The 26,948-nt window shown below is 38.0% G+C and overlaps 1 protein-coding gene across 3 annotated transcripts in view; it reads left to right on the top strand.

Annotated features, from left to right (window-relative positions):
- The window catches only part of GSTCD (glutathione S-transferase C-terminal domain containing), a 143,195-nt gene extending 120,935 nt beyond the window's left edge, over positions 1-22,260 (top strand). For 2 of the 3 annotated variants that reach the window (XM_088836186.1, XM_055433942.2), the window contains 4 exons: positions 9,287-9,420; positions 11,162-11,192; positions 15,811-15,880; positions 19,198-22,260. In XM_088836186.1, coding sequence (XP_088692312.1) covers positions 9,287-9,420; positions 11,162-11,192; positions 15,811-15,880; positions 19,198-19,334 — 372 coding nt within the window. In that variant the 3' untranslated portion in view covers positions 19,335-22,260. Of the gene's footprint in view, positions 1-9,286; positions 9,446-11,161; positions 11,193-15,810; positions 15,882-19,197 lie in introns of those variants that run through there. The other variant, XR_008687001.2, reaches the window with a different exon arrangement.
- Positions 22,261-26,948: the final 4,688 nt, after the last annotated feature.

Raw genomic sequence — 26,948 nt, 5'->3', positions numbered from 1 at the left:
TCCAACCATCTCATCCTCTGTCGTCCCCTACTCCTCCTGCTTTCAATCTTTCCCAGCATCAGGGTATTTCCCAATGAGGCAGTTCTCTGCATCTTGTGGCCAAAGTATTGGAGGTTCAGCTTCAGCATCAGTCCTTCCAATGAATATTCAGAACTGATTTCCTTTAGGATGGACTGGTTGGATCTCTTTGCTGTCCAAAAGACTCTCAAGAGTCTTCTCCAACACCACAGTTCAAAAGCATCAATTCTTCAGCACTCAGCTTTATAGTCCAACTCTCACATCCATACATGACTACAGGAAAAACCATAGCTTAGACTAGATGCTCCTTTGTCGGAAAAGTAATGTCTCTGCTTTTTAATATGCTGTCTAGATGTGATTCATGGGGTTCCTAAGAGTCAGACACGACTGAGCGACTGAACTGAACTGAACTGAGGTTGGTTATAACTTTTCTTACAAGGAGTAAGTGTCTTTTAATTTCATGGCTGCAGTCACCATCTACAGTGATTTTGGAACCCAAAAAAATAAAGTCTGTCACTGTTTCCACTGTTTCCCCATCTATTTGCCATGAAGTGATGGGACCAGATGCCATGACCTTAGTTTTCTGAATGTTGAGTTTTAAGCCAAATTAAACTCATGATTAAACTTAAACTTTCTTCTTTCACCTTCACCAAAAGGCTCTTTAGTTCTTCTTCGCTTTCTGCCATAAGGTGGTGTCATCTGCATATCTGAGGTTATTGATATTTCTCCCGGCAATCTTGATTCCATATTGTGCTTCATCCAATCTGGCATTTCTCATAATGCACTCTGCATATAAGTTAAATAAACAGGGTGACAATATACAACCTTGACGTACTCCTTTTCCTATTTGGAACCAGTCCATTGTTCCATGCCTGGTTCTAAATGTTGCTTCTTGACCTGCATACAGATTTCTCAGGAGGCAGGTAAGGTGGTCTGGTATGTCCATCTCTTTAAGAGCTTTCCGCAGTTTGTGGTAATCCACACAGTCAAAGGCTTTGGCATAGTCAATAAAGCAGAAGTAGATGTTTTTTTGGAACTCTCTTGCTTTTTCAATGATCCAGAGGATGTTGGCAATTTGATCTCTGGTGCCTCTGCCTTTTCTAAATCCAGCTTGAACATCTGGAAGTTCATGATTCATGTACTGTTGAAGCCTGGCTTGGAGAATTTTGAGCATTACTTTCCTAGCATGTGAGATGAGTGCAATTGTGCGGTGGTTTGAGCATTCTTTGGCATTGCCTTTCTTGGGATTAGAATGAAAACTGACCTTTTCCAGTCCTGTGGCCACTGCTGAGTTTTCCGAATTTGCTGGCATATTGCATGAAGCACTTTCACAGCATCATCTTTTAGGATTTGAAATAGCTCAACTGGAATTCCATCACCTTCACTAGCTTTGTTCATAGTGGTGCTTCCTAAGGCCCACTTGACTTCTTATTCCAGGGTGTCTGGCTCTAGGTGAGTAATCACACCATCATGATTCTCTGGGTCATGAAGATCTTTGTTGTATTGTTCTTCTGGGGTTTCTTGCCACCTCTTCTTAATACCTTCTGCTTTTGTTAGGTCCATACCATTTCTGTCCTTTATTGTGCCCATCTTTGCATGAAATGTTCCCTTGGTATCTCTAATTTTCTTGAAGAGATCTCTAGTCTTTCCCATTCTATTGTTTTCCTCTATTTTTTGCATTGATCACTGAGGAAGGCTTTCTTATCTCTCCTTGCTGTTCTTTGGAACTCTGCATTCAAATGGGTGTGTCTTTCTTTTTCTCCTTTGCCTTTCGCCTCTCTTCTTTTCACAGCTCTTTGTAAGGCCTCCTGAGACAACCATTTTGCCTTTTTTTATTTCTTTTTCTTGGGGGTGGCCTTGATCAATGCCTCCTGTACAATGTCACGAACCTCAGTCCATAGTTCTTCAGGCACTCTGTCTATCAGATCTAACCCCTTGAATCTGTTTGTCACTTCCACTGTAAGGGATTTGATTTAGGTCACACCTGAATGGTCTAGAACTAACATCCAAAAAAGATGTCCTTTTCATTATAGGGGACTGGAATGCAAAAGTAGGAAGTCAAGAAACACCTGGAGTAACAGGCAAATTTTGCGTTGGAGTACAGAATGAAGCAGGGCAAAGGCTAATAGAGTTTTGCCAAGAGAACGCACTGGTCATAGCAAACCCCTTTTCCAACAACACAGAAGAAGAGTCTACACATGGACATCACCAGATGGTCAATACTAGAATCAGATTGATTATATTCTTTGCAGCCAAAGATGGAGAAGCTCTATACAGTCAGCAAAAACAAGACCAAAAGCTGACTGTGGCTCAGAGCATGAACTCCTCAGACTTAAATTGAAGAAAGTAGGGAAAACCACTAGACCACTCAATGGACATGAGTTTGAATAAACTCCGGGAGTTGGTGATGGACAGGGAGGCCTGGCGTACTACAGTCCATGGGGTCGCAAAGAGTCAGACATGACTGAGTGACTGAACTGAAGTGAACTGAATGGTCTAGTAGTTTTCCCTACTTTCTTCAATTTACATCTGAATTTGGCAATAAGGAGTTCATGATCTGAGCCACAGTCAGCTCCCGGTCTTGTTTTTGCTGCCTGTTTAGGGTTTCTCCACCTTTGGCTGAATTAAAGATGGAATAAAAAGGAATAAATGGTATCTAATACAAGAGTGGGTGAAGGGAGTTCTTAGTCTGATGGCAAAGGAAAGTCACAGGACCAGACAGAGCTAGGTGTTAGGCCTAGAAAGCTGTGAATCCAGGTTTTAGTGAAAGGTCAGAAGGCCTAGGAAAGATATCTTCAGGAAAGAAAAATGGAACTGGCCAATTATTTAAAAATTTTCACATAGTGGAAAATTGTACCATAGAACATTTTATAGAACTTTTGTGCAGGGAAAGTCTTGGATGTTAAGAAGAAAAATTTTACAGCATAGTTAGCTCAGCAGTGAACTATACCTACAGTTAATATACAAAGAAATAATAATAAGAGACACTTCATGAACACGTAACTAAAATTTGGAGGTAATATTAAGAGGATGACCAAAGGGAAAGGGCATATAAATAATGCAAAAACACACCCCACTTTATCTCCCATAACAGAAAATCAATAGATGATGTCTAATATTTACAAATCGAAAGAGCAGTATACATTTTTTAATTACAGTATGGTTGATTTACAATGTCATGTTAGTTTCAGGCATACAGCACAGTGATTCAGATATATATATGTTTATGTAAATATATATGTATATATATATATATATACACATATTCTTTTTCAGATTCTTTTCCCTTATAGATTATTACAAAATGTTGGGTATATACAGTAGGTTTTTGTTGGTTACCTATTTTATATATAGTAGTGTCTATCTGTTAATCTCAGGCTCTAATTTATCCCTTCTTTTCCCTTTCATGACTGTAAGTTTGTTTTCTGTGTTTGTGGGTATTTCTGTTTTGTAAATAAATTCATTTATATATTTTTTTAGATTCCATGTATAAGCAATATCATGTATTTGTCTTTCTCTGCCTGACTTACTCCACTTAGTGTGATAATCTGTAAGTCCATCCATGTTGCTGCAAATGCTATTTCATTTTTAAAGGCTAAGTAATGTAAGGAGATCCAACCAGTCCATTCTAAAGCAGATCAATCCTGGGTGTTTATTGGAAGGACTGATGCGAAAGCTGAAACTGCAATACTTTGGCCACCTCATGCAACGAGTTGACTCGCTGGAAAAGACTCTGATGCTGGGAAGGATTGGGTGTGGGAGGAGAAGGGGACAACAGAGAATGAGATGGCTGTATGGCATCACCGACTCGATGGACATGAGTTTGAGTAAACTCCGGGAATTGGTGATGGACAGTGAGGCCTGGCGTGCTGTGATTCATGGGGTTGCAAAGAGTCGGACATGACTGAGCGACTGAACTGAACTGAACTGAATGTATCTATTCCATTGTGTGTCTTATATATAACATTGTTGTTGTTCAGTCACTAAGTCATGTCTGACTCTTTGCAACCCCATGGACTGCAGCACATCAGGGGTCATATATATATATAACATATATAACTATATATTATATGTATATATGTGTGTGTGAAAGTTGCTCAGTCATGTCCAACTCTTTGCAACCCCTTGGATTCTACAGTCCATGGAATTCTCCAAGCCAGAATACTGGAGTCGGTAGCCTTTCCCTTCTGCAGGGGATCTTCCCAACCCAGGGATCAAACCAAGGTCTCCACAATGCAGGCGGATTCTTTACCAGCTGAGCCACCAGGAAAGCCCATAAGTTTTATATATATATATATATATACACACAAACATTAATATATAATGTATATTTAGTATATAATATCATAACATATATTAATATATTAATCACACATATAATATATATTATATCTATATAATAAATGCATTATAACATATCTATGTTATATATATTATATGTATAATGTGTGTGTGTATAATATATATATGTTATACATATATATATTATATATGTATACATTATTATACATAATATATACATATATATATATATAACATATATATATTACATCTTCTTTTTTGTTTTTCAGAATTGCCTTCAGGTATATAATATATATTATATCTATATAATAAATGCATTATAACATATCTATGTTATATATATTATATGTATAATGTGTGTGTGTGTATAATATATATATGTTATACATATATATATTATATATGTATACATTATTATACATAATATATACATATATATATAACATCTTCTTTTTTGTTTTTCAGAATTGCCTTCAGGTATCAGAACCTCTGCTGAACCGTGAGGGCAGACAGCTCTTTTTTTTTTAATGTGTTTATTTTTTTGGCTGTGCTGGGTCTTCGTTTAGTTTCAGCTCTTGAAATCTTTGATCTTCGTTGCAGCATCTGGGATCCTTCAGTTGCAGCATGTGAACTTAGTTGTAGCATGTGGGATCTAGTTCCCTGACCGGGGGTTGGATCTGGCCCTCTACATTGGGAACTTGGGGTCTTCACCACTGGACCACCAGGGAAGACCCTATCTCACATCTTTGTTGTCCATTCTTCTGTTGATGGACACTTAAGTTGCTTCCATGCCTTGGCTATTATAAATAATGCTGCAGTGAAAATTGTGCTGCAGGTATCTTTTCAAATTATGGTTTTCTGTCGATATATGCCCAGGAGTGGGAGTGCTGGATCATATGGTAACTCTATTTTAAGTTTTATAAGGAACCTCCATACTGTTCTCCATAGTGTCTGCACCAATTTATTTTCCTACTAACTGTGTAGGAGGGTTCCTTTTTATCCACACCCTCTCCAGCATTTATTATTTGTAGACTTTTTGACAATGGCTATTCTGACTGGAGTAAGGTGATACCTCACTAGTTTTGATTTGAAAGAAGCAATATACATTTATTGTATAGAAAAACAGATGGATTTCAGGAAAGAAAACCAATGAGTTGAAAAGCATTATCTGTTCACCAGACTTTCTCTTGGAGTGAAGTGTGTATAGAACAAGGAACTGTTTTAGTCATTCCCTCCTTTTTAGCGTTATTTGAATTTTAAAGTCAATTTCCTATAATATATTGCATGAAAGTTTTTGAAGAGGGAGAACAGGAGATCAGTTGAGACCAAGCTTGCTTCTGTCTAAGATATCTGGTTAAGAATCCTTCTTTGAGAAGCAGTGGGTCAGAGCATGATTGGGTTGAGGCAAATTTAGAGATGATTCAGTTTAGCTTTCTCATTTTGTAAATACAAAAGTTGAGGCTGCGCTTGGGGAAGAGGAACATAGAAAGTTAATGTGAGAGCTGGGATTGGAGTGATTTCCTATTCGCTCCTTACATCTAAAGAAAGAAGTAGACAAGGAACATAGAGAATTAGAATAATGGTGTCAGACAGATTGAGATTAAATCTTGTCTTCGTCATTTATGACCTTGGACTAGCCACTTGGTCTTTTTGTAAAATGGGGAATACAACATCTATATCTGTGGTTTGGACTAGGAAAATACTATTAAATGTTAAATTAATCTTAAAAAAAAAAAAAACCAAAGCAAAGAAAAACAACCCCAAGGATAGGATGCCTAGTAAAATCATAAATCTAGCACAAGCTTAGTTTTGGGGTTATGAATAAGGCATAGGCTTACTGTCTTTACCAACATATATTGTTTTAGAATATATGTATCTTTATCAACATATGTTTTCTTAGAGAAGAATCAATCAGTTTTGTCTAGAATCTTGCCTTGTTTTTTAGAAGCTGCCAGTTGAAAGACATTCTGAGAGTGAGTGATGATTAATTTCTTTTATTTACTACCACATATAGCAAAGATACATGGTTTGAAGTTTCTTGGCTGTTCAGTTATATTTCACTGGCTTACATCATAGGATGTGTTATACTTAGAATTTTTAGGAGATATATTAAATAAGATTAATTGAAGTAAGGAAAAGTAAGGGAAAAGCCCTTAATTTATAGTCCCTGAATTCTTCAGCATTTATTTGGATCAATAATATTTACATATACTTTGGAATATGCATTACCTTGGCCAATAGATACTTTTATACTTCAATTTTTATCTTTTATTAGAATTCAGTGTATTTACAGAGAACCACAATACCGTATTTTGGGGGTCAGCGAAATACTTGTTTGCTTTGTTCTCCACTAATTGTTGATTAAGTATGGTGTTTTCCCCCAGCACATTAACCTTTATTAGATACTCATAGTTTATGTTTAATGCTCTTTCTACAGTTGTCAGATCTATCCAGTGTATATATTAATAAATCTTATTTATCCTTTATATATTATATTACAAACTCTCTGGTCAGATGTTTAAAATGTAATTAGAAATTAGATTTCATACCAGTTTCTGTAAATAGTAGTGGTTTAAGAAAAAAAAATTAGATATATTTCTCTTTGTCCCTTCCTTCCTGTGTCACTCCTTCATGTGTAACTAGAACATATTCCATTCCTTCTTCTCTTAAATCAGTGGTGAAGCTAAGAGTGACCCCCAGAAATTCTTCACTGAAACAGATGGTCTCTAAGGGTTCCTTCCAGCTGCAAATATGTTGGTCAGGGAAGGCATAGCATGATGTAGTGGAAAGGCTGTGAGCTTCAGACCTGGATTCAGAGTTCATCTGGAATGCTTGCTGTCTAGGTGACCTTGTCATGATATTGCAAGAGACATAGTAAGAGCTATTTAAAGTATTAATTTAAAGAAGAAAATAATTAAGTGATTAAAACAAGAAAAAATATCTATGTAAAGATTTTTACATCTTGCAGACCCTGAATACATGCTAGTTCCCTATGGTGGTGTAATTCCAGAAGATAGTAGGACCAATGAGATAAAGGAAATGAGAAGGAATGTACAATATTCCCCCCACCCCCGTCTTTGTAATTTTGCTTTCCTTGGTTTTAGTTACCTGTGGTCAGTTTTGATCTGAAATATTAAATGGAAAATTGAAAAAAAAAAAAAAAACAACCCAATTCCTAAATTTGAAGTTACACACTGTCCTCCAACCAGCCCAGGACATGACTCATTTCTTTGTCCAGGGTATCCACGCTATAAACATTCTCCCCCCGCCAATACAGGAATAAGCATAGTACAGTTGACCCTTGAACTACATGGGTCAGATCCTGCCCCTCAGGAGCTGCTTTGTTGAGAGCATATACTTAATTTCTCCAAGCTTGAGTTTCCTCACTTCTCGGATGGAGATAATAAAATCTTTCAGGGCTGTTGTGAGCGTCGGAGGATGTGCGTGCCATCACCCAGCATAGTTGCCAACACATAAAGGGCATGGGGTGAGTGTTGGTTCTCTTCTCTCTCCCTCCAGGGGAAAGTGCATCTATAATTTTTCACTATGAGATTTTCTCCAGCCATTCAATGAGAATAAGAACTAGCCTGAATTTCACCCTGCAGAACTGATTTTTTTTTTTAAAGTGGGCAGATGAAAAAATCCAGGTTCTTTCCTATCCATTAGTTGTTGCTCCCTTCACTGGAGAGCAGCCTTCCTGGGTGACACTCGCAGAGTGAAGCGGGAAAGGTGGTTGACAGCAACCACGGAGATAGTTGACCTCTATGGAGTTGATGGAAGCCTGCAAGGAGGGGAGAATTCAGGAGCAGGGCTGAGAGCAGAGAGCCTGCTTTCCTCTTCTCAATACAGCTTTGTCTTTGGTCTGCCAGTTCAAAAGACGAATCTGACTTACACTACTTAATATCCAGAAATTTCCAGAAAACCTCCTTGTCTTCACCCTAAAAGCCCTTCAGCCCCCTCCCTACCCTGAAGTTGAAAGATTTGTGTCTAGAAAGAACAATTATAATCCAGTACAACTTGCCTCTGTTCAGAATGAGATCTGAGCATTTTTCTGACAAAATGCTTCATCTTTCAGGATCCCTACATCTGATTTCCTTTTGGAGTCCTAATTTTCCTTATTTAGCCTAATAATTTTCAAAATGGTCTACTTTAGATAATGGTACAGTATAGATATATTTAAGGCATTTATTCTAAAAATATTTTAAAATCATTTTATTTTTCTTTTCATGAATTATTGATGCACTAATCATGACTTCAGTCCACAGTGTTTTTCCTTTTTAAATAAACTCTTAAGAATATTTCACACAAATCATCATTCAGTGTTAAGAATTGTAATTCTATGAATATAAAAAGGAGCTACATAAATATGATTTGATCAGTTTTATACAACACTGATGTTTCAAATGGCATTTGAAAAAGTGTTTTCAAATACACTTCTGTTTAGTGTTGCAACAGCATTGTGATGTGTCAGTATTATTAACCATAGTTTATGGTGGAGGAAACTGAAGCCCAAAGATTTTAAATTTCAAGCATCCCAGGATCACCAAGCCAATTAGACTTCTGAACTAGAAATTCTGATTTCCAAGTAGAGTTCTTGCCAGGATGCCACAATTGAACTAAAGTTTCAATCAGTAAGAGCGTTAGTTTAGACTTGCATACATACTGAATCTTCCATGTTTAACATGACATCAGCTTTTCCACTGAATGAATCTTATGCTCCATTATAAATGTTCCATTTGTAATCTTTCAACCTCTTGCTTAATTTTCTTAATTAATATGAATACCTAATTAGTCCTTTGGCATGTCCAAATGAGAACTATTTAAACTACTATGAAATAACTTTCTGGTAACTGGAAACCTCATAAGGAACAATCCTTACAGTTTTGTTATTTTTTTTCCTAATGGCACAAAGTAGCACTGTTAGTTAAAAAAGAACTTAGTGCTGCGATCTGGTCTTATTTTCCAGGTGGCCTTGCATGCGTGTGGAGTGGCAACAGACATGGTGATCGAACACTGCCTCAAAACACGGGCTGCCTTTGTCACATGCCCTTGCTGTTACGGTTTCATTCAGAACACCTCCAAGTTTAATTTTCCAAAAAGGTGAAATCTTGTGTTCTGCCACAAGGTATCAATATGGGTGTTAAATCAATACACAAAACTCTTTTGATATAAAGTTGCAATGAGATTCCAGGCTCCAGCTCATTTCCTTTTCCACAATGGCAAGCATTGTTTATAAGCTGCATAAGGAAGAGAGGATCTCCTCCATGTCTGCCCCTCCATATCTACTCCTGGATCCAGCTCTTGCTGAAATTTAGAACAGATCTGCCGAGGAGTTAGCTGACTGGAAGTCAGCACTCCTCTGTGTACTTCTCAGAGGAAATCATCACCTATGAGAGGCAATAGAGGGCAGTGGTCAAGTGCTTAGGACCTGAAAGTTTTCTGCCCAGGCGCTGATATTGGCTCCTCATTCTTTTGTAAATTGTTTCACCTCAGGCAATCTACTTAAACACTTTTTGCCTACATTTCCTCATCTACAAAAGGGAGATTATAATAATATCTGAAAGTGAAAGTGATGTCGCTCAGTCGTGTCGGACTCTGCGACCCCACGGACTGTAGCCTACCACGCTTCTCCATCCATGGGATTTTCCAGGCAAGAGTACTGGAGTGGGTTGCCATTCTTCTCCAGGGGATCTTCCAGACCCAGGGATCGAACCTGGGTCTCCTGCATTGTAGGCAGACGCTTTACCGTCTGAGCTACCAGGGAAGTCCATAATAATATCTACCTCAGGGTTTTTATGAGAATTGAATGTTATACACGTAAATCACTTACAAGTGGTACAGAGTACGTACTCAGTAAACATGAGCTGTTGCTAACTACAGCAGTAGTTTAAATTCTTCCCGAGGGTGGTGATGATTAACCTGCAAGCTCAATGGCCATATTTACTGTCCTCCTTACCTCACACAGAAAAGGGAGACATTTTCATTGTCATCACTTTAACTCAACCTGCGCGCCTGCTCAGTTACATCCCACTCTTTGTGACCCCATGGACTGTAGCCCGCAAGGCTCCACTGTCCATGGTATTTTCCAGGCAAGATTACTGGAGCGGGTTAACATTTCCTCCTCTAGGGAATTTTCCCCATCCAGGCATCAAACCTATGTCTCTTGCATTAGTAGGCAGGTTCTTAACCACTGAGCCACCTGGAAAGCCCTGAACTCACCCTAGTGGAGGGCCATTCTTGGTGTTTATGACATTTCATTTGATTTATGGTTATTGAGAATCCAGCTGATCATATTAGGCCTGTTAAATATAGGATAGATTAAATATGTTCATTTGAGTTGTTCAGTCTATAAGTCTCACTTAACTGATTTTAAAGTCTCAATTTAGTGTCTGTCAACTTTTCCACTTCTCTGTGGATTTACTGACACTTGCTCCCTTTGTCATTAGGGGTCCACTCCCAGGCCCCACTGTCCCCTTGCCCTAATGACCCTTGGGCCAGGTACCAGACAACTCGGAACAGCCCCTATGCTTCAGAATAACAATAAAACCTACATTTTTAACATGCCTGAATCTGTGTGCACCCATGCAAGGAAGAGAAAAAAGTGATTGTGCTTCTCTAATACTGTAAATAATCTTCGAAAGAAATTCTTTAAGATGAATCAGATACAGATAATGTGCTTTTGTCATTTTATGAAGATACTTCAAACTGGCATTGTTTTTAGTTCAGGATAGCATTATACCCTTCAGATAAAATACGTATTTTTGTTTATAGTTTTCTCTGAGACTATTTCCACTCTTTAATCTTTGGTATTTAACTAATTCATTTTTCTTTTCAATTTCAGTGAACAATTCAAGAAAACATTATCATACAAGGTAACTTTTTTTTTAATTTAATTGGAGGCTAATTACTTTACAATATTTGGTGGGTTTTGCCATACATTGACATGAATCAGTCATGGGTATACATGTGTTCCCCATCCTGACCCTCCCTCCCACCTCCCTCTCCATCCCATCCCTCAGAGTCATCCCAGTGCACCAGCCCTGAGCACCCTGTCTCATGCGTCGAACCTGGACTGGCGATCTGTTTCATATATGATAATATATATGTTTCAATGCTCGGAGAAGGCAATGGCAAGCCACTCCAGTACTCTTGCCTAGAAAATCCCATGGATGGAGGAGCCTGGTAGGCTGCAGTCTGTGGGGTCGCTAAGGGTCAGACACGACTGAGCGACTTCACTTTCACTTTTCACTTTCACACATTGGAGAAGGAAATGGCAGCCCACTCCAGTGTTCTTGCCTGGAGAATCCCAGGGACGGGGGAGCCTGGTGGGCTTCCGTCTGTGGGGTCACACAGAGTCGGACACGACTGAAGTGACTTAGCAGCAGCAGCAGCAGCATGTTTCAAAGCTATTCTCTCAAATCATCCCACCGTTGCCTTCTCCCAGAGAGTCCAAAGGTCTGTTCTATACACCTGTGTCTCTTTTGCTATCTCGCATAAAGGGTTATCATTACCATCTTTCTAAATTCCATATATATGCGTTAGTACACTGTATTGGTGTTTTTCTTTCTGGCTTACCTCACTCTGTATAATAGGTTCCAGTTTCATCCACCTCATTAGAACTGATTCAAATGCATTCTTTTTAATAGCTGAGTAATATTCCATTGTGTATATGTAGCACAGCCTTCTTATCCACTGGTCTGCCGATGGACATCTAGGTTGCTTCCATGTCCTGGCTATTATAAACAGTGCTGCAGTGAACACTGGGGTACACATGTCTCTTTCAATTCTGGTTTCCTCAGTGTGTATGCCCAGCAGTGGGATTGCTAGGTCATACACTGTCATACAAGAAACTTTTAAAAGCTCTAAATGTTTTGCCATATACTTTTTATTCCTTCTTTATATTTTCTCTCTCAAAATTTCTAATGGAGTATATAATCTAGTTACACTTGAATCACTCCTGAGCATCTAACACAGATATTTTTTCTTTTTGGCAAGTCAAGATTAATCTTCACGTAGCTGACAAGATTTGCAAAAAGTCTGAGAGTAGACCCTACTCACAAGCTAACAAGTTGGCCTGGCACAGTTTTCATGGATGCTAGCAGAAGATAGGAAACCCCTGAGTCAGAGGCAAAGGGCAGTATTGCTCACAGCAGTAGGAGTAGCTGGACTATCATCAGTTTCACAGTGACTCCCTGAGCCCCAGTTCCCACAGGGCAGCACAGAAAGGGCCAGGTGACACCTGCATATACAGTGAATTGCATTGCAGGGAAGGAAACCTGAGCTAGAAAACCCAAATATTTTAAGATGTATTCTTTAAGTAAGCATGCCTCCCCTTTTCTGCAGAGGGAGAGAAGGGGAGTTTCCAAGTCTATATAGTTTCCAGGACTGTTCACTTTGAAAGGATTATCTGGAACAGAGGCAGATTTTTTCTGTAAAAGGTAGTAAGTACTTCAGGCTTTGCTGGGCACTTGCAGGTCTCCCACATACTCTACATCGTCCTTGTCATTGTTGTTACTGGTGTACAACTCTTTGAAAGTGTGAAAACCCTTCCTAATTTGCAAGCCATACAAAAACAGTTCATAGACTGAATATGGCCAATGGGCCAGACATAGTTTGACAGTCCCTGGTCTGGAACAGAGACAGTGCCTCTTCTCATAAGATGTAAAGAAACACAAGAGACCCACAGAGAACTGTCTTCCAACAGTCGTCAGAACATTGCATAGTTTTGAGTCACCAGTCTGAGCGGCTTTCTGACCATCACTATGAACTAATTAATTGATCAGTGATGTGATATAATACAATCTAAGAAATGATGATATTTGAGAGAAATATACAAATAATCCCATTAAAAGCTAATAAATTAGTCTGTATTCTTAGTTTGGTTAATTACTCTTCTTGTGCAGACTCACTACAAATATGCAATCTCAGTCTCATTTTATATATCAGCCCCTGCTTTCTAGGAATTTTACCTTCTTCCCCTTCCAACAGAGAAACTGTGAGATAAAGTAACCTAGAAATGCTCATTTCTTCTACCTTGGCCTCTGTATCTCCCTCACCTCTACTTTACAACTTTTAAACACCCTTCTCTAGCTGTGTCTCCTGCCGCATGTCCTACCCTCACCTCTCCTGCTTCCCCAACTCTCCCACCCCCACCCATCCAAGTACAGAACTTGAGTGTTCATGCATTCATCCAGAACCAGAATTATTTCACCTTTGCTTACTGGATTTAAAATCTTCATATTCTAGGGAACTATAGGTTTTTTGGGAAACATTAGGACCTCAGGGACTTTATTTTCATAATATTTAAAATACCTCATCTTTTTTGCCAAAGGCCTTAAAATAAAAAATGAACTGAAAAATAAACAAAGAACAAACACTAGACCCTTGCTTGAATCCCTCCTCTAGGATGCTAGGTGAAAAACCTAGGGCAATGAAAAGTCGGGTGCCACAGCCTCACTGTCTGGGAAAAGAAATCTAAAATTTCTAGGGTCAGAAGACACAGGGCACCCAGGCACTTCCAGAGAACATAAAACTCCCTGGTACCCCAGTTCTGTTTATTTCCTCTTCCTCCCACACCCCAAATCTGCTTGGCCACCCCACCTACCCTTTGAGTATCTTTTTAAGTGTGAATTCACTATGAAGTCTTAAACCTCTTGCATGCTGTTGCAAGATGATATCTCAGTATTTCTTAACCATGGTGGGTGGATGGCAGGCAGAACCGAATGGACTTAGTGCCCTATTATCTTGAGAGTCACTTTGGAAGTATTTTTCTCCACAGTTCAATTTAGCCAGCAAACCCTTATGTACCTCCTATATACCTTCCCCCTTCAGAATGTAACTTCTACTGGGAAGAACACTTACACAGGTAATTCCAATAAAATATGTTGAGATTTATCAGGACAAGGGAAACGAACCTCATCTGAGGTTCTGATTGTCGCAACATTGTCTTTATTTAAAGTGAATCTTAATTTATAAACATGTGGACAAAGGGTAGGCTTTGCATTGACTTTTCTTCCAATTATAGAGTTCTAAACTTTTCTTCTTCCCCTTTGTTTATGCCTGTTCCCTGGACCTTAATAAAAGTTATTCATTTGAATCATTTTATTAGTATCGGGCTTCCCTCATAACTTAGTTGCTAAAGAATCTGCCTGCAATGCAGGAGACCCAGGTTCAATTCCTGGGTCGGGAAGATCCCCTGGAGAAGGAAATGGCAACCCACTCCAGTATTCTTGCCTGGAAAATCCCGTGGACAGAGGAGCCTGGTGGGCTACAGTCCATGGGGTCGCAAGAGTCAGTCACGACTTAGCGACTAAACCACCACCCATTACCACTAAATTTTATAGTGAGCATTAAAGTGGTTTTTTTTAATGTGTAAAAGTTGAGACAAAAGTAACCCTTCAAAAAGAAACAGCATCTCACAAAAACTTATTTAATAAGTTAATCAGAATAACCCTTTAGAAAAAATTGAGTTCTCTAATTGAATGTCCAAAAACCCAAGGAGACAAATGATAGATCTGAGTTTAGCAAGTTTGCTAAGCTGTCGGGGAAGATCTTCTACACACTTGGAAACCACAGCTGCTCTGAATGCACAGTTGTCATGGGAACACTGCAGTTATCTTAGCTCCTAATCACTCACCTTTGTGTAGTTGCAGATTTAAGAGTGCAGGGCAGATCGTTTCCCTCTCTGTCCCTTTAAAGCCTTGTTCTTCTTCAGTAAGGTAATCTTTCCTAAAATTGTGAAGCAGAAGCAGTAATGTCACTTCTGTTCTTTCCAGTCCCCTTTTCAGTCTGATGTAAAGTGCATCTGCGTGCCTGAGTGGGTAGCCATGCCTTCCTCCAGGGGATCTACCCTCCTCCAGGGATCAAACCAACATCTCTAGTCTTCTGCATTGGCAGGCGGATTCTTTACCATTAGTGCCACCTGGGAAGTGCTAAGCACGTCTGTGTGCATCTAAATAGATGCACTTCCTGCAGCCTTCTGGAGCGAGTGAGAGGAGGGAGTGAGCCAGCCTCCTTTCCTCGGAAGGCATTGTGCTGGGGATGTGGGAGAACTACAGAGGCCACAGCCATGATCTCCAGTACTTCCTTTCCTTCTTGTAGTGGAGGAAAAGCCACTTAGAATGTCTTCCTGGAGCCATGTTCCTGAGACTCAAATTTTATTAAAAGGGAAATATAAGTGACTTTTAGGTCTTTGAGTTTAACACATTATAACCACAAATTGTAACCATATTTTAGCTAAAAGCAACTGGTTAAAGAGCCCCAAGGGCCTTCCATGCATCTGTTCTTAAGAACTACATCTGAAGAGCACTCTACTTAAAGGGAGAAAAGTTATTGAGTGCTATTTTCTGAAAATGTGCTGCTTTCGAAAGTGCTATCTGTGCAGCACTTTATTTAATTAAGCGATGTAGAGTTTCAGAAAAATAAGTGAATTTTTTTTTAACTTTAAAGAAGATTTTTTAAAAAGCCACATTCTATTGCTTTTTCTTTCAGGAACACATGATTCTGTGCAGATTTGCAGACCAGACAGCTGTCCAGCTTCCACCCCAGCGAAGGCTCATAGGTATGTGTTTTCACAGAGCAGCTGTTGCATAGATTATGTCCACGATGCCTAGGAAGGAATGGACCAACGCTGTACAGGAAAGTGGGAAGCCGCTATATGGTCCATTTATCAGTGAGACATTAAAGTTGTTTTTCCCAGAAAAAAATCCATCTTGAAAAGAGCTCTAAAAATATTTTATTCCATTTTTTGTTAACATTAATACTTCCAGATGTATTTTCAGTGTTCATACATTAAGTAGATTTATGTTAAATATTTTTCTTACTGTTACAAAAAAACTGAAGAATCTCTCAAAAGCCATAGAAGAAAATACTACAGATGGAAAAATCAACTATGCATACCAAAATTGATATATTACAAAATGTATAAACAAGGATGATAATGTTTTCTTTCACAGAAAATATATACTCATATAATATTAATCATAGACCAATTTATTTGACATTTGTAATATTAAACATTACCTAACTTGGAAGAAAAATAGTATTTCAAGTTTAAGTAATGAATTTATCCAAGACTTTGCTTTAGAAAGAGAAATCACGTTTAGAAAGATAATAGCGGCTAACAGGAGAAGGCAATGGCAACCCTCTCCAGTACTCTTGCCTGGCAAATCCCATGGATGAAGGGGCCTTGTAGGCTGCAGTCCATGGGGTCGCTAAGAGTCGGACACGACTGAGCAACTTCACTTTCATGCATTGGAAAAGGAAATGGCAACCCACTCCATTGTTCTTGCCTGGAGAATCCCAGGGACGGGGGAGCCTGGTGGGCTGCTGTCTATGGGGTCGCACAGAGTCGGACACAACTGAAGTGACAGCAGCTGCAGCAGCAGCTAACAGCTATTGCACATTTTAGCTCTGAGTTAAATTTACTCACTATCTCAGTAAATTCTTATAAAAATACATGTGGAATATGTGCTGTTATTCACATTTTACAGGTAGGGGAACTGGGGCAAAATCTTTCCCAGGACTGGTGGATGGTGAAGCCACACTGTAAACCCAAATTATTTGCTTCTAGACGTAAAACTCCATTTTTGTAGTGACCATCAGTGACATTACTGGAAGGTTAGGTTCTAAAATTAGGGCTTAACATGATCAAATGGAGTCAAAACTAATCTTAAAAATGATTCAAAAGACCGCTCATTGAAGACTGTCATGATGGAGCAGAAAACAGATTGCTGATTCTTTGGCCCAGCACTGGGTGTAGTAATTAGTTTGCATTCAAAGACCACATTGTACGCAAAATAGTTATCTGTAAACTCTAAAGTCCAAGTCAGCATAGCTATATAATCATGGTTGGAGAGGCATTTGAGACCTGAGTCTGAAGGGACAAGCGGTTTCCTTCTTTGTCTCACACCCAGGGGTGTGAATATATAGAAGAAGCTTGCAATCTCCCTCTGATTCTTTTTCCGTCTTCCTCCTTTTTCCCATCCTCACATTTTGAGTAGCTGAATGCATATTTAAATGCACAGTCAAATATATATATATATATATACACATACATACATACATATGTATACACATACGTGTATATATAGAGAGAGAGACAATTTACGCATAAATATCAAGTTACATTTGCTACAACTCCACTAGACTCAATGAAAGAATAATTGGTGTGGTGGCTGGGGGTGTACCTGTTGATGTTTTAGGCATCAAATGAGAAGGGAGTGGCTGAAAGGGAAATTGCTAGAGTTGAGGAGGAGCCTTTGGCAAGATTGCTGGCATAAAGGGAGGGAAAGTGAGGTTCAAAGTCACTGACTCCATCAATTCTACATCTCTTCTTAGTACAAGCCTTACTTTTGTTCCGTAAACATTTAATAAGGAAGTTGCCCCGACCCTAAAAGGTAGACTACCAACAACTGAATTTCAGTTGTGAAGACACTTCTTCAACATGTAAAAACAAGAGACTCTTCCATGTAATGCAAAAGGAAAAATTAACCGGACTGGGATCACAGCCAAGGGTAAATGAGCTGCAGTGTAAGCCTAGGGTGGGTACTGAAGGAATGCAGAGCATCCCATTCTGACAGAGAATGTTTCATTTTAAATTGAAGGGTAGGTGGGGTGGAGGGGGACACATTTACAGATGTCTTAAAGGAGGAACAATATTTTAAGGAAAAAAAAGAATGACAGCCATGCAGCTGTTGATGAAGAAGGGGCCATTTAGCCTAAATGGAATTCTAGACATCTCTTTTCATAACGTTTCCATCACAGTCCATCCTTTTTGGCATGGGGCCTTTTAAGGGAAATGTACAAAATATTTTTAATCTTTCGTTGTCAGTTTCTTAGCTACTGATTTCACCTTCCTCTGTTTTTCTGGGCGGATTCATGTCTTCCTCAGAAGAACTTTTCTATTTCAGTTATACCTTCACTTCTAAGGCAGTTTTAGCTTAGCAATTTCTACTGTCATTCAAACACATCATTTTAAAATGATGCATAGGTCTTATTATAATTGTTGAGAAAAAATAGAATAAATGAAGTTCTGCATAGTCAATAACCTTTTTTTCCAAGATGATGAAAAGTTTATATATTGAACGTAAAGAAATTGAAAGTGTAAAAGTAAACCTTAGCTTTGAATGTATTCAACCTCAAATCAGTTTTGGTTTTGTTTTTTTTTTCCCCTAGCTACTTTGAAGTAGATGTTTGCATTTGCCAGAGGACAGAAAATAACTGCTTTACTTGCCAGTCAGGTTTCCTCTTTTGTTTTCCAAGATTAGAAAGAAAATGAATACCACTGTTTCATAGGAGTGCGGGCACTCTATTAAATTAAGATTATATTACACTCAGCATTACATATCCACCTGAAATAATCAGCACACAATTGAGAATTTTCTCAAATATATTCTATTTCTCATTTCTTCATTGTTTCCTAAAAACTCCAAGTGAAAAATATAATGTCTTTGAAGTGTGCCTTTGTCTGGATGTTATTTTGGACATTCTTAAAGACAGATTTTTTTTTTTTTTTTTTTTTACAATATGGCAGATAATGTCTTTTCATAGAGCGTGAAGAGAAAAGGTCTTAACATGGATTTTTACCAAAGTGGGAAATTTGTAGTTGTTTTAATTTGAGATTTATTTATATAATACATCTTAAAAGATTAATGTTGTTTAAATTACTAGCAGCAATAAATCTGTGAAATTGTCTTATATTTATTACTGTCTTCTCTCCATACTGATCAAGAATTAAATTGAAAGACACCAAACAGGACGTGGGGGCAAACATCATTCTACATAATATATTTTGTCATTGTGTAGAGCCCCTCAAACAAACTGACTCTGCACTGTTAGCTGAAGGGCATCTCATGATACCAGTTTTACATATTTCAGGAAAACAGTGCATGTACCTGGTGGATCTGGATCGAGCAAGAGCTGCAGAAGAACATGGCTTCTCCGTTCGAGTGATATCCATGGAGCCAGAGAGCTGCTCTCCCAAAAACAACATGATCGTGGGAGTCCCCATTTAGAACAAGATATTCACATGTGATGTTTTGCCATCCCTCTCCGTGATAGAAGCCCGGTGGCATTCAGGAGAATCTTGGCATAACTAGGAAACAGCAGTAGCCATCTTAAATCTATTGTGCTCAGGAAAGAACCCAGCAGGAAAGTCTTAGAGGAGGGCTGCCTGCAAAGCATCGCAAATGCTCTTGTAATGTGTGATTAAAGGACCACTGATTTTCATGGTGAGAATCCTCTGAAGTCTCAGCTGCTGGCAGAGTGACTCAGGAGAGGAGGTTGCATCACTGGAATAACAATTTCCTTCTCATCTCACAGCTTTTCTGATCTTGCCAGTGTGGTGTTCAGTGCAGAATAGTGTACTCACACTCTTATAATCATTTAGAGATTCAAATGGAGACCAAAACTTGACTCGGTGGGGTTTTTTTTGTTTTTTATATTTTTTAGCAATTGTACTTTTTAAATAATTTTTTTCAAAAACCCAGGCAGATAGTTACAGTATGCTTGCATTTTTAAGCTGGGGTGAGTTGGACTTCTATATCATTTCATCTACTTCTTTTAAATATACTTCCCATAAATTGCCAAATGAGGTCATTGCTGGTTCAAACATTTTATATGAAGATATTATAAAATAATTTTGGTAAATTTCCCATTACGAGAACATGTAATTGGGACTTAAATTCTAACTAATTAGTCAGTACATTGATTTATTAATTCAAGTCAATTATTGCAGATCCACTAATTTCAAGATCCTGGCCTATATTCTTCTAGGGATATAAAGATGCGTTGCAAGAGACACAGTGCCTTGCCTGTAGAAGTAAATCATGGTACAAAAGAAAGGTTCATGAATTAATTAAGTTCTTTATATCGTAATATAATGTGTGGTCCCAGGATTTGTTTTTCAGATACCAGTCATTTTTTATTAATTCTTTTTGGGGGGGGTAAAACTTACTGAGTGTAACTTGGAGACAGAAGGAACAGAGTACAGAGGCTTATTTGAGTAATTCTCCCCACTCAAATTGTTCTTATTCCACCAGCCAAAGTTTTTAAAACCAGCTGCCATGTCTTTTCTCACATGCTGCTGATTATTGTTTTACAAGTCCCTGAGTAAAAATTTATTTCATCGATATTGATATTTTCAACCCCTGTCCCCTGTATGACACATGTCATGATGAGAAAGGGCTTTAATAAGTAACTCTTTCATTGCTGTGGATTAAAACACAGGAATAATTTATCATGGGGACAGGGGTTTGAACTCTTGCTTTCTAGGCTAAAATTAAATAAAAGAAGCAACCATCAGCCCTGAGTACCTTAGTCATTTGCACCTATAAACATACCATGCTCTTTTATCTTGGAATGTCTTTTTTAAAATTGAGGTATAATTACAGACAATAAAATAACAGATTTTAAGTATTCTGGTTGAGAATATTTAAGTATTCTTACTTATAGTTAATACAGTTTGTGCAACCACCACCAGAAATAAGATATAATGGATTTCTGTCAGCCCAAAAAATTCTCTCATCTGCTTTCTGTCCAATTTCCCCCAGCCCAAAGGCAACTCTCTGATTTCTGTCAGCCTACATTTGTTTTGCCTATGTTTGTCCTCCATGTGAATGAAATCATTTAGTCTATGGTCTTTTGTGTCTGGCTTCTTTTGCTCAACATGGTATTTTTTGGGAAATATACACTTTGTCTTGTGTATCAATGGTTTCTTTTTATTCCTAAGTGTTATTTCATTATATAAGTGTATCAGAATGTGTTTATGTATTCTCCTACTTGTATTTATATGGATTGTTTTCACTTTGAGGAAGTTATGAATAAGGTCTATGAATATGCTTCTACAAGCCTTTTTGTAGACATATATTTTCCTTTCTCTTGGATAAACACCCAATAATAGAATTGCTGGGGTGCTAAGGAAGTGAATGTCAATTGCCAAACAATTTTCCAAAGTGGTTGTACCACTTTAAATATATTCCCACCAGCAATGGATAAAGGCTCTAGTTCTCCACATCCTCACCAACTTTTGATGTTGTCAGTTTTTTTAATTTTTACCACTCTAGTGGATGTGAAATGATATCTCATCGTGGTTTTAATTTTCATTTCTCTGATAACTGGCATGTGAAGTATCATTTCTAAAGTGTCTCCTCAAGTCTTTTGCTCATTTATTAAATCAGGTAATTTGGGGTTTTTTTATTATCATGTATTCTGAATTTGAGTCCTTTGTCATGTATTGAGACTATTTTTCCCAATCTGTGGCTTACTTACTCATTTTCATAATGAATGTTTCCATTTTTAATAAGCCTAATTTATCTATATTTTCCTTTTATAGTTAATATTTTCTGTGTCCTCTCTAATAAATCTTTACTTATCCTAAAATTATAAAAATTCTTCCTATGTTTTCTTTTTCTTTTTTTTTTTTTCTTCCTATGTTTTCTTATAGAAATTTTATGGTTCCAGCTTTTTATATTTAGGTCTGTGATTCATCTCAAATCAATATTCACTTATACAGGTAGGCTTTGAGGAACATACAGTTGTTTCAGCGGCATTTGTTTAAAAACCTTTCCTTATTGAATTTACTTGGCACTTCAGTTGAAAATCAACTGATGTATATGTATGCGTCTGTTTCTGAATTCTCTAGTCTGTTTCATTAATCTATTTGATTACTGGAGCTTTATAGTAAGTCTTGACATTAGGTAGCTTGTCTTCCAATTTTTTTTTTCCAGATTGTTTTGTCTGTTCTAAATCCATTGTTTTTCCATATAAATTTTTAATTGGCTTATCAGTTTCTTTTTAAAACAAAAGGCCTGCTGAGATTTTTGGTGTTGCCTGGAATCTTTAGATCAGTTTAGGGAAAATGAACATATTAACAATATTGAATCTTACAATCCATGAATATAACGTCTGTTTCCATGCATTTTGATCTTCTTTAATAACTCTCAGAAGTATTTTGTAATGTTCAGTGTAGATGCTTTATTTATTACTGCTTGATGACAATAGTTTTGATGCTTTCACCTTGAGGTTTTCCAGCTGGGATGGCTGAGGCCAGTCCTAGACATGGGTATTATAACAATTGCTCTTGGATCATGATTTTTCTGTGTAAATTCTTGCCAAGATTTCTTCTCAGCCAGAGCAAATAAAAGGAGTTGGATGCAGGCAACAGGAAGGCTGTTGCAGTGACAGCAATCCGAGTAAGTGACCTGGTCTCACCCCTACCTCCGTCCATCAAAAGTAATGCTGCTGCTGCTCCTTACTAATTTGTCTCCTGCCATGGTGGTAATATTAGAAGCCAGAGCTTAATGTTTATTGACTTTTGAGCCTGGCCCAGAGAAGCAGGGATATAATTATTAATCACTAAACAACCTTATCTAAGGAAACAAATTTCAGTTCTATTAGAAAACAGTATTTTCAGGCCATGCATGCAAAATAAAATGCATGTGATGATAATTGTTTCACCTTCTTCTCAAGAATTTGGCTTCAAATGCTGCCTACTACATGGTTCCAGAAAATTGGCATTAATAGAACTTCCATTATAGTGACACCTGTTTTCCTGTTGATTTTTACAATTAGAGATACAGTCCTGTGGAAGTAATGAAATCGTAATAAAACAGACTTTTTTTTAGGTACAATTTAAAAAAAAAAAAAACAGACTCTCAGTGCAAAGTAGTTTTTGAATAGATTTTTAGAATTATACCAGAAATACATGTGTGTTGGGAAGAAACTAAAAGATGTGGATAAACAAAAAGAGGAAACACTTTAAGGTAACAGTTAACCCTGTATTGTATTCCTTCCTAGACTTTGTTCTGCACACACACACACACATATGGATTTATTTAACAAATACTAATACTGTATTTTGGAGAAGGAAATGGCAACCCACTCCAGCATTCTTTCCTGGGAAATCCCATGGACAGAGGAGCTTGGTGGGCTACAGTTCATGGGGTCACAAAAGAATCAGACACAGCAACTAAAAAGCAACGATACTGTATTTGCTAGGTACTATTCTAAGCTTACTCCTTGGAAGGAAAGTTATGACCAACCTAGATAGTATATTAAAAAGCAGAGACATTACTTTGCCAACAAAGGTCCGTCTAGTCAAGGCTATGGTTTTCCCCGTGGTCATGTATGGATGTGAGAGTTGGACTGTGAAGAAAGCTGATCGCCGAAGAATCGATGCTTTTGAACTGTGGTGTTGGAGAAGACTCTTGAGAGTCCCTTGGACTGCAAGGAGATCCAACCAGTCCATTCTAAAGGAGATCAATCCTAGGTGTTCATTGGAAGGACTGATGCTAAAGCTGAAACTCCAATACTTTGGCCACCTCATGCGACAGGTTGACTCACTGGAAAAGACTCTGATGCTGGGAAAGGTTGGGGGTGCGAGGAGACGGGGACGACAGAGAATGAGATGGCTGGATGGCATCACCGACTCGATGGACATGAGTTTGAGTGAACTCTGGGAGTTGGTGATGGACAGGGAGGCCTGGCATGCTGTGATTCACGGGGTCGCGGAGAGTCGGACACGACTGAGCGACTGAACTGAACTGAACTGAACTGATTCTAAGCCCTTTATAAATAACTTAGTCTCTTTTTGAAGTCATTCAATCCTCATAATGACCATCAAAGGTAGCCACCATTAGTAATCCCATCTTACAGAACTAAGACCAATGTTTCATAGTAAGAACAGACCAAGGTTTGAATTTAACCAGTAATTGGCAGAGATACTATTCAAATTCAGGCTCCTCAACAATCCTCTTAGGATTGGCTGAAACCACCAATGGTAACTAAATCCTTGTATCTTTTGAAGTTCTACACAAGAAAGATGTATTTTTTGCTTATACTACATATTCATCCGAGTTACCCCTGACTACACTATCATCGTGTACTCCGGGAGTTGGTGGTGGACAGGGAGGCCTGGCGTGCTGTGATTCATGGGGTCGTGGAGAGTCGGACACGACTGAGCAACTGATCTGATCTGATCTGATGAGTTGTTTTATTTTTTAATTTTTATTGGAGTATAATTAATAGTGAAGGTTTATTTATGGATTAAGGACTTTTGTTAATTACATTGCAATTTAAGTAGGCCTTTCCAGAGGAAGGTGTTGTGTCTGTTTTTGTTTAGTTGTTACAAAATTTAAAATACACATTTGTTCATATATTGTCACTCTTGTGATTTCTGCGTACAAAGATTTTTCACACACAGTGATTAAAAAAAAACTCACCTATATTTTTCATGTTCTAATTCTTTAATCATTTTAGTTTTTACATTTAAACCTTTTACTCAGCAAGAATTTCTTTTGGGGGGGGTAGTTTTGAAGTAGAAATCCAATATTTCTTTTCATGTTATTAGTTAGTTTTCCCCATACTGTTATAAAAATCTAACTTTTTCCATTTATTCCAGATGCCTTTAGAATATTAAGTATGTGTTAGGCTTTCTTCATTTTTATTCTTTCCATTTGAATTCTAGCACCAACCAGAATCATACTTGGTTTGACATCTAGCAAGGTAAGTTTTATCTTTGGTAATAATTTAAAGGGTTTGTGACCTGAGACAGATAATGTGTGAACCTCTCCTGAAATTGTACCCCATGTTTCAAATGGACATGTGTTTTCCTAGTCTTAATTAGACTCTTAATTGGATTCTCTAAAGAATCCATGACCCCAGATAACATTATCACAGATCAAAAGGAAGCAAAAATATAACAGAACTCAATGTTCTACCTGAAAGAATAAGCCAAGTATTAAAATCTTTTTTCAATATTTATGATAAAAGAATCATTATTTGCTTTTCCAGACTTCTTTTTCATAGCTCCCTTAAGAAGCCAGGTTTTGTTCATTTGTGTTTGTTTGTTTGCTTTTAGGTCTAGTTAATCTGGCCTGAACAACAACCATTTATAATTAAGCAAGAAAACAAAATTCAGCAGCAAACAGAGGAGAATATTTACTGGATGATAATCTAAAGTGTCCTGAACATTTCTATAATGTGAGTCAGATACTGTGTTAGCTGCTGTTACTGTCTAGAAGGAAGCTTTCTGCCCAACTAATCCACAGTGTCCTCTCCTGGTTACTCGCTTTCTCCATGTAATACGTTTGTGTATGTTTATCATGTGTCTCTCCGTAGAATTTAAGCGCGAGGCAGTCTCTTTTATCCACCATTACACTTTCAGTACTTAGTCCAATGTCAGGCACATAGTAGGAACTCAGTAAATGTTCACAGAATGAATAATATATTTTAATACCTTCCACGTGGCATACAAATACATACAAGGTTTTCCTTTACCATCTGTAGATATATATCCAGGCATCAGACCTGCGGACTTTTCTTATTGTTTGGGCTTAATGTTGTTTTTATTTTGTTTTTTTCTTAAAACTCATTTAGTAAATCCAGTTCTAAAGAAGACTAAGCAGTGACTGTCATTGCCTATGTCATCTGAATAGTTTTCATGCAGAAGTTACTGGTAAATTATTTTCCCCGCCTAAGGAGGAAAGGACAAAGTGAATGTGCTTAAGCTAAAGTGAGAAGAGAAAGTGTGTTAGTTACTCAGTCATGTGTGATTCTTTGTGATCTTGCTTCTCTGTCCATGGAATTCTACAGGCAAGAATACTGGGTCCAGGTTTCCTGCATTGCAGGTGGATTCTTTACCATCTGAGCCACCAGAGAAGCCCCTCGGAAAGATTTCCCTGACCCAGAATCACACCCAGGCCATGGCAGTGAGAGCACTGAATCCTAACCACTAGACCACCAGGGAGTGAGAAGAGAAGGTTCTCAATAAATGCCAGTGGATGTTGACCATTATAAACCTGTCCCAGCATAGAGTAAGATTCAAGCGAGGTGATGAATAAATATATGTTAAATCAGTGTTACTGAATGACCATTAAAAAAATAAAACCATAGACTGTGCCATCTTAGGGAGATGGCATTTCCCTGTCACCAGGGCTGCTTCAATGAGAAAAGAGATGCTTACTTTTCACATGTCTGATGACTGGGCTCAAGTAACAGATCAGTTCTCACTATCTGCCTGCATTTCAGTCAGAAGAGAAGCATATGGACAGCCTGGGAGTCCTACAGACTATTTTCCTTGTATGATGCTTCCTCCTTTGCATAGTGTAGCTTGCTCAATTATTTGAGAATAATAGATAGCCCAGTATAAGTTTGGAAAGCAGCACATACTTTATTGAGAACAGCTAAATACTCAGGAATTAGGGAAAGTAGCTCTATACAGTTAGCAAAAACAAGACTGGGAGCTGACTGTGGCTCAGATCATGAACTCCTTATTGCCAAATTCAGACTTTAATTGAAGAAAGTAGGGAAAACCACTAGACCATTCAGATATGACCTAAATCAAATCCCTTATGATTATACAGTGGAAGTGAGAAATAGATTTAAAGGACTAGATCTGATAGATAGAGTGCCTGATGAACTATGGACGGAAGTTCATGACATTGTACAGGAGACAGGGACCAAGACCATCCCCAAGGAAAAGAAATGCAAAAAAGCAAAATGGCTGTCGAGGAAGCCTTACAAATAGCTATGAAAAGAAGAGAAGCGAAAAGCAAAGGAGAAAAGGAAAGATATAAGCATCCAAAGGCAGAGTTCCAAAAAACAACAAGGAGAGATAAGAAAGCCTTCCT

Source organism: Moschus berezovskii, chromosome 5 (assembly GCF_049115385.1).
Source record: "Moschus berezovskii isolate FMDL1 chromosome 5, NW_MosBer_1.0, whole genome shotgun sequence".
NCBI lineage: Eukaryota > Metazoa > Chordata > Mammalia > Artiodactyla > Moschidae > Moschus > Moschus berezovskii.
This window is presented reverse-complemented; position numbering and strand designations above follow the sequence as displayed.